The sequence below is a fragment of the Bacillus rossius genome, chromosome 1 (genome assembly GCF_032445375.1).
Source record: "Bacillus rossius redtenbacheri isolate Brsri chromosome 1, Brsri_v3, whole genome shotgun sequence".
NCBI lineage: Eukaryota > Metazoa > Arthropoda > Insecta > Phasmatodea > Bacillidae > Bacillus > Bacillus rossius.
The window spans coordinates 108,868,388-108,888,575 of NC_086330.1; the positions used below are offsets into that span (position 1 = coordinate 108,868,388).

At 36.8% G+C, this 20,188-nt stretch overlaps 1 protein-coding gene across 1 annotated transcript in view; it reads right to left on the reverse strand.

The window, feature by feature from the left end:
• The window catches only part of LOC134541904 (oligopeptidase A), an 86,271-nt gene that overhangs the window by 42,340 nt on the left and 23,743 nt on the right, over positions 1-20,188 (reverse strand). The window contains exons 9-11 of the mRNA XM_063385647.1: positions 17,282-17,485; positions 9,482-9,656; positions 7,072-7,184 (exon numbers count right to left, since the gene is read on the reverse strand). Of these exons, the coding sequence (XP_063241717.1) occupies positions 7,072-7,184; positions 9,482-9,656; positions 17,282-17,485 (492 nt within the window). The remainder of the gene's footprint in view (positions 1-7,071; positions 7,185-9,481; positions 9,657-17,281; positions 17,486-20,188) is intronic.

A 20,188-nucleotide genomic window follows, 5' to 3' on the forward strand; every position in this document is an offset into this window, starting at 1 on the left:
CGATTAACTTGATCTATAGTTTTCCTGTTTTATTTGCCCTGAAGAATTATCTTGTTTGGATTATTTTACACACACAAGGTTTTAACAAGTTTCAAAGATTAACAAAAGGAAAAACGAAAATGGGGGCCGGCCCTCGGATCTTTAAACACTTTACATTCTTAGTCTGACATATAAACATTTGCATTATAAGTTTTTACACCCAAAGTTGTATGGATCCGATGATTACATTGATAATTAGTTCTGTTCGCTCTACATTTTCTTGAGAAAAACACTGGTCGCTGGTGGTTTGGTCATCCGCTAAAAATAGTTCGTAGCTAGGTAAGGGGGAAATGTTGAATTTACATTACCACCCGGGGTCTTCAAACGATCACGTCGGGTAGTAGAAGCGTTTCTTCTAATGTGACCCACGGAACAGAAGGGGGGGGTGGGCACGAGATGAGAGCAATTAATCTCTCCCCGTCATCGAACCCTGTCTGCAACAGTCCAAATCAAACCTGATTAGAACTTGTATACAGGCAGTCTATGGGGCAGAAAATGCCCAAAGAAATTTAAGGGAGAAAGGGGGGTCGCGAATTATCACTCACCAAAACAGGGGAGTTGCCCAGCACGCTGCCAACGTGGAGTCAGCCAGGGTCTGGAGCTCGCGAATTGCGCGGCAGGACGCGGATGATTTCTTCATTAATAAATTTAAAAGAAAAATTTCTAAGTCAAATAACTAAACTATGCAGACAGACTAATCTACTAAAATTAACTTGAGGGATAGCATCCCTTATACGAAGCGACTACATAGTCGTTAGCGGTCGGATGAAGTCTCGCCGATTCGCCGATACTCGATGGAGGTCTGTCTGCAGACGCGACGCGAGTTGGTCTGTGTCGCGGGAAGCAGCGTCTCGTAATTAAAAGTGCCCACCGGCTCTAACGGGTGGAAGGGGGGGGGGTGTCTGGGCCGCCGAAAAATACCGAAGTTGCCCGAATGCGGGCGGAAAAAAAACTCTAGCAGGAGTCTTGAAGTTGGCCACACTGGGCGACCGTAGCGATCTCTGTCGGAGGGGGTCTGAGTTGAAAACAATCGACTCGACCACGGCGTCCATATAACTCAAGGCAAAGCAGGTGCTGCTCCCTGGCGCCCTAGCGGGCAGGCAAGCGGAGAAGTTCGCGACTCGGTCGCTAGGCAGCGCTTGAGCTCAGTTTTAGTGCACACGTTTTGCGAAGAGACCTTGGAAACGGTCACCGGTGTCCAGGGGGTTACGACCGGTCATTGGTCTTACTTGGAACTGAGAAGGGGGGGAGGTGGGGTAAGATGCAACGCTGATGGGAAACTACGCCCCGTCGTGGCTGCAGAGGAGCGAACATAACACTAAGACGTGATGTAAAAGGCGAATCTCAGCTCGTCTCTGCGAACTGGTCGCCTGCAAGCTACCGGCTTGCCTATGCAGTTAGGGTCACGAAGAGAAATAATATTACAGGCTTGAGGCGTGACTGAAGGCGGGGGTAATGGTAAGCGGTCTGCCAGTCAGGGGTTAGGCCAGCAAAATATCCGATACGCCGATGGGAAAGGGGCTTCAGGGCACTGAGACAAAGTTTAACTCAGAGGAGTACACCAGACTAACAAATTAAAATTACACTATAGTAGAGCAAATAAAATTTCCACACAAAAATTTAAAATCATAATAAAAATTTAAAATATATCGTGTCGAATTTACTAATTAACGGCACAATGCAAAGGGAATGTTAAATCCAAGTTTTCGACCTTGGCAGACGACCACATCATTGTCAAAAATCAAGAAAATCTTGAAATTTTCTAGCTTTATTCAGGTTTTGTTGATTTTGACCCGAAAGGACTGGTTTTTTTTTGACAACAACTGAACTATTTCATTTTTAAGTATATTAAATTTGTAACAATTTGAGACCAGAACGATTATTATAAGACCAATAGTTTGGCAGATACAGTTTTTCAGAGTTTGGCTTATTTTTCAATTTACAGGATGTTTAGCAAAATTTCATATTTTCAATGGATTTGTGTTTCTGAAGGCCTAGTTTATTGTTATAAAACCCCCTCCCACCCTCTCAATGGACTCTACTGGGGTCTTAGGGGACCTCAAAGTGACCCGCTCCCCCCAATCACTTGAGCAAAAAATGAGATGTTTTTTATTTACATGCGAGGGAACATCAAAAAATCAGAAGTACTGATAATTACTTACGATGTCTTTTAATTCTTGGAATGATCATTATAATTATTATATATAAAAAAAGAGATACTGAAGTGAAATATGTAGATGGAAAATATATGCAAATCTAACATATTTAGTATCTGAGAATCCAACATATTTAATTAATTTGAAGGATGTGTTTATTTTAATAAAATTTTGCCATCTTTGATGGTCTTTGTCTCTCAGGTCATCTGAGATGGGTGAGTAATTCACGCCTAATGCGAGCTCAGGGACTTTGTCACATGAAGCTCCCTTGCAGCGGTTGCAAACTACAGAGCACTGGAGCACAATCATTAAATCCTCATTGCATAGAAAGTTCCAAACCCATCCAATGTGTTTACATTAAAATAGGCATTGTTGAATGCAAATTGCAGGAAGGATGATGGCTCCACGCAGAATTTGTCTTGTCGCAGGAAGGCTGAGGTTTCGAGAAATAAGGTATTAAAGTAGGATGCTGCAAATCCAAAGGTGGACATCAAATCAATCAGATGTTTTGATCCAAATTTGTGACTTTATGCAATAATGAGGATACGAATGACAGAGGCCTCACTGCTGCTATTATTGCATGTGCGAGAGCAACACACTTCTTTCTATGTGTATCAGGCAGTATCGTTTATCTTTAAGGATTACTGTTTCCAATGTTAGTGGCAATTATTCGGGGATTACAGTATTTATATAATAGAAGAAGTCATCTGAGGATGGAATGAAGTCACTGTACCAAGCAGATGTTAGAATTTTGTGTCCGGTAATTTAAAAACAATTATTATATCCTTTCCATACTTCTTAAAAGGACAACTTTTGATTGTTCAATTATCAGGTATTTCCCCTTCTATCTGGTTGAGTTCATCCAAAGAAAAATGGCATTCTGAGTTTCTCTTGGAGATGTGCAAAAATTTATTCCATGACATACTCAATCATTATGTGCTTGCGATCTCCCCTCTTCACACCTTCTTGTGTTGAGGGCAAAAAGAGTTTCTTTGGCAAAATCAGTGACATCTCGCGATCTTTAATTTTTAGGCCCAGTTAACACCTTGTTTTTCTGTTGCTCTCAAAATTGTTGACCCAAGATCAACTTTTTCCACAATAATGATAGTATTTATTTTTGTTGCATTTTTTTTCTTCCAGGCCGCAATGAATTATTCTGTAATTCTATTTCGACATAGAAAGCAGTGTTCTCTTAAACTGAACTGTTCATGCACCAATCTTGTAGGTCTTGCATCTTTTGTTTCCACATTGTTTCTCCACAGCAAACTGCTGCTGCAATCAACTTGGGGTGGTTGTACCTCTTCTGGCAAGCAGTATGCTCAGAAATCTGATTCATACGTTTCAACAAACACTCATCTTCTTGATTCTTCAATGAAATACTGGACGTCAGAAGGGTTTGCATCCGTCTCGCCTTTACTGTCACTACTTATCCCTCATTCAAACTCCTGCGGCAACAAGTCCTGTGCTCTGACATTTGGTAGGCCTAATTAACTGCGTATAACTGGCCACACTCTGCATAATAGTCAAGGAAGGGAGTTACAGAGGAGGGGAGGTACGGTATAGTACACAGGAGGGGAGGTACAGTGATTGGAGACGGGAAAAGGGAGGATTAGTACTAAAAAAAAATAGTACCTAGGTAGCTCCTCCATTTTGATTTCAACTGACCCCCAAATTGCTCAAATATTGGGAATGAATACCCTGAGACCCCAGTAGAGCCAATTGGGAGGACGAGAGGGGGTTTCTGAACAATAAACTTGACCTTCAGAAACATAAATGGTACTAAAAATTATGAAATTTTGCTAAAAATCACTTAACGTGAAAAATAGGTCAAACTATGAAAAGCTGCATCTATGAAACTACTGGTCTTATAATAACAGTTCTGGTCTCAAATTGTTGCAAATTTAATTTACTTCAAACATAAATAACATTTGTTGCCAAAAACCAGTCCTTCCGAGTCAAAATTGACAAAAACTAAAAAAGATCAAACATTTCAAAGTATTCTTGATTTTTGTCAATGATGCGGTTGTCTGCCGAGGTCGAAAACTTGAATTTAACATTCCTTTTGCATCATAAAAAAACATATCAAATAATCAAAAATACCTGATTTGATGCATTGTACACCCCATTTTTATGTCTAATTTGACTGGACTATTTATTTACCCTATTTACTTCTTTTATACCCCTTAGGGGTTGACTGGTAAAAAAAAAATGGTAAAAAAAAAAGGTGGTTAGAAGTTTTCATATGTTTATTATTGGAACCCAATATATATTCTTATGCTTTATTAGATTCGGAGATATAATATTTTATCTTTAAAACCTGTTTACCCCTTTCTTATCCCTTAGGGGTTTAATTTCATAAAATGGTAAAATTGTAGTTGGTAGTATTTGTATATTTATTTATGGTAACCAACTTATTTTTTTTTGAGTTTGAATAGATATGGAGATACAACTAGTTATTAGAAAAAAAAATATTTACCCCTCTTTTAGTAATTAGGGGTTGATTTTGCAAAATTGTAAAATCGTTATTGGTAGTATTTGTATATTTATTAATGGTACTTAATATCTTTTCTTATTCTTGATAAGATTTGGAGATATGTATAATTATTTATCTTAAAACCATACATAGCTCTTATTCACCCCTTAGGGGTAAAATTTTGCAAAATTATAAAATAGTAGTTGGTAGTTTTCGTATGTTTATTATTGGTATCCAATATATTTTTCTTTTGATGATAAGATTCAGAGATATGATTATTTTAAAACCATATTCAAACCTTTTTATTTATTTATTTATAATTGTAACATGCTCACCAATAGTCTTTAGAATTTTATGGAGGGCACGGCACATATGGACAAATAAATAAAAGGTTGTCACTGTAAATATATGGACTCCCATCCCTGTCGGTAGAATGCCAGGCGAAAAATCCGCAAATGACCAACACACGAGGACGAGAGTACCACATATTAACAGTGACAACAAAAACAAACAAACACAGATACAATAAACAAGAAAAAAAAAACACACAAAAAAACAAGAAATACAAAGAGTACAAAATAATACACACAACAGTAAGAAAAAGGCGATATGCGCATAGTTTAATCTCTTTCAGGTTATACGAACTGGTTGCTGGCCGTTTCAGACAGAGTGGACAGATAATCCTCTGTGATTGACAGCTATAGCACTGTGTTCTGTGAGAATTTCATGGAGCTACTTGAAGAGATTTAACACTGCCCTTTAAATCGCTTACAAGCACCTAACTAGTGCTCACTCTTAAAGGCTGAGTCATGATCACAAGCTTAACGAACACCAGAAGGTAGTACATTGCCATAATAGCCTGGTTCAGGTTGCTTTCTTTTATATATGCAGGTAACAATATGTACTTTAACTGTAATTATTATAAATGTAACAACATTCTAAAACTTGTACACAAACAATATGAACAGGAACACGAAACATGAATAGTTTCCAATAATGATGGGTAAAATCCCAATTCTCTCAAATCTGAATCTCGAATATACCCTCGAATATGAATCTAGGTCTCAAGGATCCAAAATAAAATAATGTACAAGAAATGAAAATTATTAACCATTGGGTTGAAACATTTAACCCTTTAAATGTTTATTTCATGAATTAAGTTCCCAGAATCAATACATATTGTAATTGTATTTATATAACTACACATTAAAAGTACAATACCTTGGGAAATGGTAATACGATAAGATACGAAGAAAAAAATTGTCCTAGCAAATTTCAGAGGTTATCAGTGTTGAATTTTTTGATTTACTTCATTGTCTCTAACATTTATCTTCAAATTGTTTCCCTCAAATATGTATAAAATCCTTTGAATACTATAGATTTTAAGGTACTTGAGGATTTGATTGGCCCATCCCTACTTTCCATATAACTAGATACGGAACAAACATTTGTTACTCAAATGGTTTTATCTTTGAAAGATTTGAGCAATGGGAGTGCATGACTTGATGTAAGCTTTTGGACATACGTACGCCATTGCTAAGCAATGGCGTATGTCCAAAAGCTTACATCAAGTCACTCAAATGGTTGCTGTCATCAACCAAACACTGCACAGAGAACTTAAAAAAATATATCGACCAGAATATAGATTCAAAGCTGCAAAGGCGGGATAAGTACATAAACACATTGGTATTCTTTCATACTTACTAGGCCTGAACGAAGCTTTGACCAAGTAAATCAATCAAAGCTCTTTTTTTTAATATTCAATTTAACTATGCCAGAAAATTTGCTATGCTATTCATTTTATTTGAAGCTTTGGTTCTAATGCAAAGCTTTGTGTCTGATGTGAAGCTTCGCATTTGATGCAAACCTTTACAACATTAGAAGCCTATGATTTGCTCAAGAACATATTTTAATTTTTTTTTGTGTAGTATATGTGTTGCTTGAACAAAGTTGGTTACTTAAAAAAATCGAAAGAAGACACTTCATTTGCTTTTATGAATGCTTATTTTATAATTTTTATTGAATGAATTGTTTAATCATTTAATCAGTTCAAACATTACAAACATTAAAAAAAAACTAACTCTTTTTACTTTAATACTGTATTTTATAAAATAAGTGTAATACTGAGAGCAATATTCGCAATTCGATTTGACTTCACCAATATTTTAAACATTCAATTTGAGCCTAATACTTACATATTTTGCTTGCAATTCTGACAACTGTGGTTATGTTACTCATAGGGGCAAGTGCAAAAGGTATATATACACTTAATGCTTTTAATCTTGCTTTCCTATAAATTACTTTCATATCAAATGCATAAACCTGTCAATTATGGGCAGACATATTATTTTCAAAGGTTGATTTTAAAAATTAAAATTTTTCCTTTGTAAGTAATGGACTTACCAGTGGGTCATGAAGTTGCTGCAAACTTCTACAGCGTCCCACTCGAGGTTCGATAAACCAGACACCTCACTGTACAGGGTGGTTGATAACAGGTGTTGCAGCAAGTGCCCGAACTAGCACACAGGGAATCACAATACGTACAAGCTTTGATGATGATATGATAAAAAATTTTATGATGCTTGAACAGTTAATGGTCCCAAACTTAAATAAAACCCAATTCCATACAAATTACAACTACGTATAAAGTACACCACCATAATTCAGTCACATAGCTGCCAACCTCAAATCACACCCATCAGTAATGACAATTATATGAAAAAAGTACACGTAAATCATGCACGATAAATTTTTTCCTGGGGAATTATGACACACACAAGATAAAACAAGGACAATAATATGATATATATGTACATGAATACAATAAAGATTAATGAATTGAAAAAAAAAACTATTTGAATAATACAATTATCTGAATATGTAATAAATGTCAATAATTTTACTGGAAATTTTGAACCGTCAATTCAAAGTATTCAAAGTTAAACTTTTGAACAACTGTCTTTTTGTTTGCTTCTTTTATCTTGGTTGGCTAAGAATTGTCTTGTAAACAAACAACAAAAGATAAACAGAACTTGTAAACAATAACTCTGCGTTCGTTACTTTCGTTTCTTCAGGTGTAGTGAAAAAACGATTAAATAGGTTTATTGCTCGTCATGGCTATAAAATGTTCCGCATGTTTCTTAGATTCAATATGACGTCTACAGTCATCCCTTCCATCATGTGCGATTGAAAAAGTCACACGTGCATATATTACAAAATGTGTGGTGTTCCAAAACATTTTTAGACGACAAGCATGGCCATCCATTTAGTTAGGTCGCAAGTTCTGAAGAATTGCGTTCTTTTTTTTTTTTCCCCGGATACACTTTTGTTCTGTCATACGCTTCATTTCTACAACCGGCACAACACTATCGAAAAGCATAAAAATTTTTTACTTCTGTAGACATGACAAAAACACTATGATGAAAAAAATTACTTTCAAGAAATAAACTAAAACAACACAGGTTAGCCAAAGTACCGTACAAAAATCATTGTGATGTTAGTAGCCAACAAATGAAAAGTCCAAGAATTTGTACTAGTTTTATCGTACAACGGTCATAATACCATCCCATTATTATTTCAAAACACGAGAATTAATCTACTTATTTCGACAGTAAATACGCACACTTACTAGTAGTTCCGTTATTAGCGCAACCACGTGATGTATTCGAACTGCATTCACGAAACACGCACACCAGAAACTGAATTTTTTTCCGTTACCGTGCAGCACGAAAGCCTCGTTTCCGTAATTCCGTAATTCGGTGTTAAATCCGTAATAACTACGGAAAATCCGTAATGGTTGGCAGCTCTGCAGTCAAATGAGTTATTTTTTTTTTTTTAGCAAAGTGTAATATATATATATATATAGTGACATTATATGCACAAAACTAACTAAAATACTTAAGATTCATTCAAAAATAAGCCATACTTTCTCACATAGATTAGATTGATAAAACTTTTCTTTCAGTTTAAAAAACAACCACAATTTGACAGCAAATTATTTAAAGAAAGGCAATTGATAAACAATTCCTTTATAATAACATTATTTTTGTTAGTTTCATTTCTTCTCATGTATTATATTCAATCACAGCATATACCGTATATACTCGTGCATAGCGCGCCCTTTTTTCCCCTCAAGTAAAGGAAAAAAATAAGGATGCGCGCTATACACGGGGGGGGGGGGGGGGGGGGGAAAGTGAGTAGATGAGGCGGGGAGGAGTGGAAGTCGTTAACTGCCGGTTGACGGGTAACGTTTCTGGCCAGCCCCCCACACATACGCACAAGCAACAAGGCCTCTCTTTCACACACACACACACACACACACACACACACACACACACACACACACGTGCGCGAGCAAGCTCGCAGGTCTCTTGTTTATTTTTAGACCTCCCCCTCTACAGCTAGTAAAATAAAAGAGAGAGAGAGAGAGAGAGAGAGAGAGAGAATGTTGACACCAGTCCCCCTCCCACTTCCTTCGCTTCGTCGCAGCTGCTACCGATGAGTCATCTACTCCGTGTCACATTCCTGCCTGCCTCCCTTCCTCCCGCCCACGTACCAGTTGTGACGATACAGCGCTTCATTATCTTCCGTCTACACAGCAGAGTTTAAGTATTTTCCTGACGCATCACCACATCAATTTAAATTATCATTTGTTTCATACGTAATTACTTAACAGGTACCACAAAATGTTAGTACAATTTATTTACGGGGAAAAAAAAAAATTTTTTCTTTGGAATTTGTTGCAAAAATCGTGGTGCGCGCTATACACGAGTAAATACGGTAGTATGTATCAGAGTACATGAAAGGTCATTACCTTTCCAAAAAGCAGTAGCACATCCTTGAATGGGAGTAGAGATGGCTTGCCATACAGAGGCTGTGGGAAGTTGAATATTAATGCTGCAAGGGGTTTTGCATTTGCCTCCAAGGTCTTATTTTGCAAAGTGATCACCCAACCATCATCACTGCTCACCCGCAACTTGCCTTCATCCCTGCAATAAAGTTATTACTTTTTACTCCTCAAAAAATATGCAACAACTAGTTAAATAATTACTAGTGGTGCACCGATATCACTTTACCGATTACCGATTATGAGAGCAATAATCGGCAGATACGATTCAGTTACCGATTATAATGAACAAATTTTTTTAAGTGTAATAATGCACACAAAAATTTTTATTCCCATGTAAATTTAATAACAAGATTAAGTACATCTTCGGAATTACCGTACTTGTGAAGTGTTTTCTGGAAGGGATGTTATACCTAGGAACTGTCTTGGCCATAAGGCGTCTGAAACAATTATTATCGACTATCGCATAAGGCTGAATATCTTCACAGCAAATCATTTCAGCTATTAACTGTGTCAGTTCTAATGCTCTTGTCATTCACATCATACTGTATTTTCTTTTCCATGATGTCTGTTATTTTTGTTTCTGAGCCAATTTCATTACTTTTCTTGGAACCCCATCTGTATCACAATCATCTGTTATCACATTAGCACACATCTCCACTAATTTATCAGGATGCATTCGCTTGATGTGGTTCCATAGGTTATAGCCCGGCAAGATACTTGTGAACCTGCGCAGACCCCAATTCGTGGCCTGACGCACACTACCGTCACGTGATAGTCTCCAGGGGAAGTGGAGGGGGTCAGTTCCGCGCTTGACTCGGCTGCGTGAGGATTGCGTCAGCGCGTCATGCCGGGACCTGGGTTACACGGTACAACAAGCGAGCCTATCCCATCAACCTCGAACCTTATTCCAGGACGACCCTTGCGAGGACAGGCGCGTGAAATTGTATACAACGTTGCGACGCATCTGAAAGAAAAGAAGTTGCTGTACGGTTTAAAATACAATGTTACTGAAGCGACAAGTACTGCGACGGGTGTGTCTGAATCAACGGTTAACAGGATTTTGGCTGAGGGGAAAGTAAAAAGTAAAATTGGTCTGAACTTTTCAACACCTACTGGCAAAAAAAAAAAAAAGAACGCAAAAAATGGTTAGAAGTCGACGATTTTACGTGTGGTGCTGTGAGGAGAAAAGTGCATGAATTTTACACTGTCAGGAAAACTGTTCCAACTTTAAATAAATTAAAGACGGCTTTGCGAGATGGTGTTTTGGACTGCAGTAAAGAATTTTTGAGAAAACTGTTAAAGAGACTGGGATTCCGTTGGACGAAGTGTCAGTCAAGGAAAAGGATTTTGATTGAGAAGCCTGATATAGCAGCATGGAGGGGGCGTTTCCTACAAGAAATGCGCAAGTTTCGAAGCGATGGTCGTTCAATCGTTTATGTAGATGAAACGTACATCCATGCTACCCACAGCGTTAGTTCTTGTTGGCAATCGTACAATGAGCTGGGTGTTACAGAGCCAATCGGGAAAGGCCAGCGTTTAATAATTGTGAATGCAGGAGGAGAGGAGGGATTTGTACAAATGCATTGTTGATATTCCGGTCAAAACAAAAAACGGGAGATTATCATAATGACATGAATTTCGAAAACTTTTCGAAATGGGTTACACATAAACTGCTTCCAAATTTGCCTGAAAACTCCGTCATTGTTCTCGACAATGCAAGTTATCACAATGTACAGACAAATAAGAAGCCGACTTCCGCTAACACCAAACAAGTGATTCAAGAGTGGCTAAAAATAAACAACGTAACTTTCTCCTCTGACCTAACAAAAGCCAACCTACTATTACTTGCGAAACAAGTGCCCACTTCCAAAACTTACAAAATTGACGAAATCATTAAAATGAACTCCCACGAAGTAATCAGGCTTCCAGCCTATCATCCGGGCCTCAATCTGATTGAGCTAGTGTGGGGATATATTAAAGGAAAAGTGTGCGAAGAAATATCATCCTCACTCGAAGACAAGAAGACATTATGTGAACAGCTGTTTAGTAGCTACTCTAAAGAGCAATGGAAAGAATGCTGCCGGCATGTGGAAAAAATTGAGAATGAATACTGGAATAGTGATAGGTTATTAGATACTGAAATAGATAAGATTATTGTTAATCTTGAAGAATCTACAGACGAAGATTCCTCTAGTGAAACGGAAAATGCCAGCTTCACATCAGACTCAGATTAGGTAAATAACATACTATAATAACTATCTAACTATTAAAATATTAGGTTGGCATCTTAAAATTATGTATCTATAATCAACACGCGGTTTTGCGTCGAACATTAGTGACGCAAAAGTAGCGACAAAACGCAAATGTTCTGTATTTTACCTTTAAGAAAATGCTATTTTTACAGAACCCTTAACCAAATGATAATTTGATAACCAAGCCTTCAAAGAAAGAGTAATTTAACACATGCAGCATTTTTGTTTATGATAATATAGTTTTTTCACAGAGAGGTTTTTTATGACTGCAAACAAATAGCGTAACTGTTAGCATACTGATGTTCTGTTAACTTGATTTATTTTTGTAAATATGTATGTGTTTGAATGATTTGGACATGGGTTAACGATGTAGTGTATTTTCCAGTTGTGATTACATCATGCAGTTCATGTGTTATAACCCTTGTGTCGCGTTCGTGTAAGACGAGCTGACACTCCATCGCCTTGATTTGGAGGGGTCGCCACGCCTTCCCCTCCAGACACTGTCGTTGCGCTAAGGGGCGGTAAAGGGGGAGGCAGCCCATGCGCGCAGCGATAAGAGAGACGGTTCAGATTTAACTTTTCCCCCTATAGTAGTAGTGTATTCCTGCTGATTGGTCAGTCCACTACCACCACCATGAGAAATTACCATTTTACAATGTAAATATGTTGCTTTATTTTGTTCACATAAGTTTACAGAAAAATGTTTCTACCCTTCACTTTTTTTTCTCCCTACTCGCCATCTCACTATAATATTATTAAAACGACACAAAACCAATTCTAGCACAAGTGATTTTATTTATGTTGACTGAATATAAAAAATTATAAATACTTTTTCACTTTTCACGTCACACACAAATAACACAGCAACAGATAATATTGCCAAAGACACCCATAACGAGTTGGTAAAATGCAGTGATAAACACTTAGAAGGTATCGGGACAGCTATTTTTAACTGCTACTACGACTCGAAAAGATAGATTGTCATAGAATCCACTGCGACTGCATGTGGTATTTAGATTGCGTTCAATCTATTTTACGTCTATGGCTGTATGTAAAGTACAAGGCCAGTAAACAAAAGAGAGAACAAAAGACACATCGTAAAAAAAGTGTAGAAAAAATGTATTTTTTTATTGTTCGAGGCAATGAGATTTATTAAACTTTTTGAAGTATTTGTAATCAAGATCTGACAGTGTTAGACAAAATATGTAATATATATATATACACACACACACAGTAAAACCTTTTTGTTTGAACCCCATTTATTGCGACCACCTCTCTATTACAACCTGATTTCGAGGAACCGTGAAAAAATTGCCGAAAATCCGAAGAAAATCGGACAGAAAATAAGTTTCTTGTGGTGAGTAGCGTGTTACTGCGTTTCTCTTGCCGAGTGCTTCCTGTCGACCGCTGTCAGCGCTTAACAACCCCCATTCCACGTCCCTTTGCCGGCAGGGTGCAGATAAAGGTTTTTGTGGCAACGTGTTTACGTTTAGCTTTTTGCAAGTGTCTAGTGTGGTACGCAGTTAAGGCAAAGCTACCTGCTGGATTTCTCTTGATCTTGATTACTATCGGTTGACAATACACAGCAACTGACTGGATGCACACCCGCCTCGACTTGTTTTAACTGCCGCAGCGATGTTTATTTTGACAGCTCAAGCAATTATCTTTTCCCTGTGGGTTGATAGAAAAAGGTCGCTTCACCCAGCATAAAAAAAGGCTACACCACTTATTCCCCGCGCAGGAAACACACTGGCTGCCGTCTGTCTACCCACATTTATCTTTCTTCTAACATTCCACGTCTTGCCTCTCGCGCGAGCAATAACTAGGGCCACGATTATATGGTGAATCGCGAAATCGCTAAATTTTCCGCGATTTTATATGGAAAATGTGAAAAAAGCTATTTTTAAGAAAAACCGCTAAATAACACCGAAATTACACAATACAAGTCTCTTATATTTTAATGTGAAAAGCTTGATAGTCAAGACTTGCCCGGGTCCTGGTTGATAAGCTGGAAAAATTTCCTGCCTTGCATTTCTACATGCTTCCTCTAATCAGCTTTAGGGCGCCGTCTGGACAGCGTGTGTGTTAGTGAAGCGGGATGATAAGAGCGACACTCAATGGTAGTTCTAGCGCGGTAAAACCTCTAAGTGCAAGGCTCTGAACTGGCGTGGTCATCTCGTTCCCGTCAGATAACTGTGAAATTTGAGCGGTGACCGTAACATTATATGGCGGAAAAATAAAGATAAAGGTGAAATGCATTTCCCTATGATACTTTCAAGAAATTTTTAACGTGTTTTTTACACCTAAAACTTCGAGAACATGCCTTTTAGCCATTTTATCTCAAAAGAACCAGTTGGGCATTAACAAATTCTTAAATGCTTTTTGTAAACAGATTCCAGTCGGATATATAGTGTAGTTTGGAAATCGCGTAGGTTTTTCGTGGCTGTGCACGGCACACGACTGTAGTTGCCATGCGTCACGCGCCGAGAATGTTGTCCGGCAGGAAGGGCGAGTATAGTTCATTTGCGGCAAAAATGAATACTTTTATGGCCCTGCTAAATTTTTCCATTAAAGAAATTTTGACGTTTCAGTGATTTTCCAGCAGAAATAATGTTGTGTAACTAACAAACAAATTGTATCAAAACAATTAACGGTAAATGACTGTCGCGGGGGCCCTTAAAAATTTTTCATTTTACCAGAAATGGACTATACAAACCTTTCTTTCGTTGCACGCAGTTTGATGAAGGGGAGGAAGGATGTTGACAGTTTCACATGCCAAAGGATGTTGTGGAGGAGGGGGAGAGAGACACAATGGTTTGTATGCCTGGGAGGGATGAACCTTGAAGTCTGGACAAGGGAAGGAGAGGTAAGCCGTATGACGTCATGCATCCGCAGCCAGCCTGTCTAGACGATATTCCCGCGCTCCCACTTACCTTGCACAAGCTACTGCTGCCGTATTTTTAAAGGAAATGTCCCATTATTTTTTTGTTATTCTTACATGAACATTATTGGAAGTATTAAAGCCGACACAAAAATACGCTGTGTGTTAAAATTAACAGATTTTAATGATCTTTCATTTCGTTTTTTTTAATTTTTTTTCTTCTGATTTTTCACATTTTGGTCAAAATGTCCAATTTTTTGACGGTTCCCGAGAATGTATTCGTAAAATCACTGCTTCGTTAAATCCGAGGTTCCGTGACATCGGGGTTCTAGTGTATACAGTAGAACCCTGTTATAATGAATCTGAAGGGAGTAGTTTATATGTTCACTATAGAGGGTAAACTTTATATCTGGGAAAACTTTTATATTGGCAATACATACTCAAAAGCATAATCTTAACTATACATAGGCCTAAGCCAAGAAAAGAATGAATGAAAATACTCAAAGCAACAGTTTTATGAGCAAATGCAGATATTATTTTTAATACACTACACATGTACAAACTTTCTATTAATGGTTCTTCGACATCGGCGTATTTTCCTTTTTTCAGGCGTTTAATACTCTGTGACGTATTCGCAGCTTGAGAAAGAAGATTGTTCAGCTTGTTTAATATTGTATTTAATGTGGATGTTGCAATTCCCAGTTCCTTTGATATTAACACGTGCGGGACAGTGGGGTTGGAGTCTACCTTTTTAATAATATCCAGTTTATCTCGCACAGATAATGCCATACGTTTTTTAACGCGTTTTTCACCCTTTTTTATGTACGTATTTCTTATTGAAGCACATTTGCAGCTTAATAACACGAAATTCTTTTTACCGTCAAAAGTAAATAAACGAAAAATAACGAGTCTGGCGCATCAAAGATCACTACGTATCATTTAGTATCGCAGTTGCTAAAGCTGAAACGAAAATTTCTTACTTTCTATGGAAACATTTAGTCCACAGAGTTCTATCTAGTGGTAGTCTTACGAACCTTACTCGATCAAAATGTCCAAAACGTGAACGATAAAAATGAGACGTAAAAATATTGAATTTGCTGCTATAATGTACATACGTATTTGTGTGGCGGTAATTTATGTTTAATTTTGATAATTTATTAAACGTACACGCGTTCGCCCATTCTTTAACTATGCAGGGAAAACTTATTTTTTATTTTCACCAAACTGAGCACCATTTCTGGCTACACGTAGCCTACCAAGGCCACTCGATTACGACTTGTTTATAATATGAACAGTGGACAATCGAGTAGCATATTGTGGAGAAAAACGTTAATGTAATCCAGAATAGACGTTTTGTAAAAATACTTGTAATTATATGAAAATATTTGAGATAAATGTGCATTATGTCGGCAAAATTTGTTCGTGGTACACGGGAAAACGTATCAACATTGACAAAAGTTGTGCGCTATATCCAATAAATTAATACATAACCTCACATCATTTTGCCGGGACCGAGACGGAAATTCACAATAAACGGGAATTCATTATAGGCGGGTTCACTATAAACGGGTTATACTGTATTTAACTACGGCAAGCAGAAAACGTACATGTAAACTAACCAGTAAAAATAAACTGTCTATTGACATATTTGCTTTAGAGGTGGCCTGTAGGGCGACGGACTTGTCATGAAAGTTGAAGTGGGTTTAAAGCAAAGCCGTCTAGCATTGTGAGTGACAGCATCCTGCCATTGTACGGCTGGTTTCTTAGCGAGTAGCGGTTTGGGAAAGAAAGAAAAAAGGGGGGGTGGGGGGTTTGAAATCAACTGAAAATTCGGGAAACATGTATTACGACCCCCCCTCTATTACGACCCTATTCCTGGGAACCGTGAGGGGTCGTTTCAGAGAGGTTTGACTGTATATAATAGTACCGTATTTCGTCCTAAAATGTCTAACAAAATATTAGACTGTAAAAACATACATAATTATGCCGGGCTGAGTATATATAACACTTTGCACAAATGCGGTATGTATTGTATTATTAAAAACGTTTCACTTCATTCCAAATAATTTATCAGAATTGCAAAAAATGTTTCATAATATCCTTTTTAGTTAATACTTAAGATTAAATGAAACTCGTAAATAATCGGCAAAGTAATCGTTAAGATAATTGCCAATTACGATTACTAGGAAAGTACCATAATCGCTGATTACGATTAATCGGTATCCGCATCGGTGCACCACTAATAATTACTATACATGAACACCCAAACATAAAACATACAAACAAGGCCCAATTAATAACTTTTTACAGTATCTTACATTCTATATTCTTAGTGTCTTGTAAATAAGCTGATTTAAAAATTAAGATGTTTTTTCTTACTATCAGAAACATCTTATATTCAAGGTTTTATTTTTATTAGTTAATATTTTAAGTTATACAAGTAATAATAATTTATGTAGTTAAATGTTGATTATCTGATTTCAATCCTTAGTTGAGAAAAGAGCACAATAATTTACAAATTTATGCATATGCATAATTCAGTATAACAGTTATAATTTCAGACAGTAACTTACAAATTCAGAAAACCGAGTTTTGGATTCACGCTGAATGTCGACACGCAAAGAAGCCTACCTCCTGTATGGGTCGATGTAGAAACCTGCGATTGGCTCTCCCTTCTCCATGTCCAGGATATCGAAGAACTGGACATCTGGGTGCCATGTGTCCGTGACAGGCCGTTCGACAATGGCAATCCCGAACAGACGCTCACACAACGAGAAAAGGCCAGACAGCACGTGCAGGAATGGGAAGAAGTCCTGCAAGTGCTCTTCATTGTAACTTCCAACACAAGAAGTCAGGTTTCAATAAATTACTACACTTCCCTCACAAATTTTACAATAACTAAACAAAACATTCACCAATTAAATTGCTCAAAAACAAAATTTATTTTATTTTCAAAAAAAAAAAAATCCACAACAATACAAACTATATTATCATTAAAGAACCTAACCTCCTTTTCCTTATAAATGATTATATTAAAAATACCATCTAGAAGTGTAAAAGCAATCTAAATGTATGACCAAAGAATATGCAATTACAGTAGACTCCGGATTATCTGGGGTAATGATTGCAAAGGGTCCACGGATAACGGAAAAATACTGTTAAAAGCAATTTAAGAAACAAAAATTATTATTTAAAATTTTTTCATCCCAACTATCCACACAAACACTACATAAGATCATACGTAATATGTACTAAAGTGTAGGATGTAATTTACAAAAAAAAAAAAAATTGCAGTAGATATGAATAAAACATTTTATGTTGAGCTGGTTGATAATTTTTAATTTTTGTTGAAAGTCAAGTTCACTCATTTGTGTTTATAATTAGAAAATACTGTCTAAAGATGACGACAGAAAAAAATACAGCTGCGTTGCGACTGCTGCCTTGAAATTATGCAGGCCAGTTATTGCTCGCGCGAGTCACGGAACAAACACGCTGTGTCAGTGCCAACCTGGGCACGTGGAACACAAGTATGCATTGCCTTCAGGGGTGCTTTTATAGTTTTCTCTAACAGTTTCTAAGGTCATGATGCATACCAGCACTTACCAACTATGTATGCACTGTGTTTGGCAGCATTTTCTATCTTGAAATACAGCATAAAATGCTCTGACATAACAATAGATAAAAAAATAAAATAGTCAATAATTATTTTTGTGTTTATGTTTATGAAAGTGAAATATGGCACAGTTAACCCGCAAACTGGATAACACCCACCCGGATAATCAGGAGTCTACTGTAATGCAAATCATTCAATAGTTTGAGTCATTGCATTTTTTAAAACAATACTTTGTAATCAAATACTGTTTAATTAACTGACTAGACTTTCACCCTTATAATGAGAAAAGACTAGGGATGGGATTTTCGAATCTTGGATTCGTCGAATATACCGAATCCTTTGGATTCGAGGATTCGTAGGATCCGAGGTGGGATTCGAGGTGGGTTTTTAAGAGTTTTAGGTAGTAATTGAAAATTGTAGTGCTGGGCGAAGTTCGAAAATTTAGAACCGAACCGAACCCTTACGTTCCGTTCAGTTCGAAACATCATAAAATATATTCGAAAAACCGAACGTTCGTTTAAAAAAAAAATGACGTTTTTCTAAATTTCTAACCCCCATTTGAGAATATTCACAAAACAGCACAACAAAATTCCATTACTTGTAATATTCCGACTTTTATCGCATAATCGTCGCCTCAACAGTTTCAAGCGCAGACAAAATTTAAAAAAATTATTAATCGTCGCATAACTTGCATAGCATTTTTTTCATATAGGCGCGCTTTGTTTTTTGTTTACTTTAGAGATTTTTGTATGCATTTCTCGTACTACGTAATATAAACTATCGTACAAATGCCAAAAGGTATTGTATATTATACCTTTAACTATAGTGCGTGTACGAGAAGTGTTGTAAAATCACCAAACATTGCGTACCCCATACGTTAGACTAAAGCGCATGTACGATAACTCTCGTATTTCGGCAAAACTAACGTGATCAAGTTAACACAAGACAAATGCGGTAGGAAATGATTACGTGAATTACGTATTTTAAATTACTGGGATGTATTTATTTTCTTTGGCCTTTTTGGTTATAACAGTCAAGTACTGAAAATATTAATTTAATCTTGTGTATTAAAAGTACTGGTCCAGTAAATTTTACAGTACGGTACTAAGTTGACTAGCGTAGTCGCGGCAGCCATCATTATTTCTCGTGTTTTCTTTTTCCTGACGCAAATTTCTATAACCACACTTCTTATTTTACGTTTACAATGTTATTGTTCTTGAGGTGATTTGCGATGAGCAGGCTTACGTCGTTGAAGTTTTCAAAATGGAGAAAAGATAATGACAACCCAGATGACACAGAACCACCCCAAAAAATGTCTAAAGTTTCTTCTGACGAGCAGCATTCTTCCAAGAAAACAGCAACTGCAGTCAGCGGGTTTTGTAATGTAAATAGGTAACTTAATTCACATTCGACTTTTTTTTAATGTCCTATTAAAAAGTTTTACTTATTAAAAATGTTAGGTTATGTCTACCACAAAAATATGTTATGCTGAATGTTACGTCATCTTTATAATATATTTTTTTTAATGAAGGTTAGTATACACTGAAAAAGGAAGATACTCCTTATGAAATTTAGATGGAACTACTTCATGAATTAAAAGTATGTATATATAAAGAAATTAAATGCAAAATGATTTTCTCTAAACTGTTTTCTTTCCTTCATTATTTATTGCATAAACTTTACTTATAAAATGTTTTGCAATTTAATAAAGCTAAGCTATATAAAGTTTTAATTTTACATATGGCTGGAGAACTTTTATTTCTCACCATTCAGTTAAAGACCAAAATGCTGGTGGTCGGTTCATTTTAATTCAAAACAATTATTTCTGTATGAGGTTTGGTTCAGCTCGGTTCAAAATTTTTTTGCTATGGTTTGATTCAGTTCGGTTCGGTTCGAAACCAGAGAACTGAGGTTTGTCCAGCTCT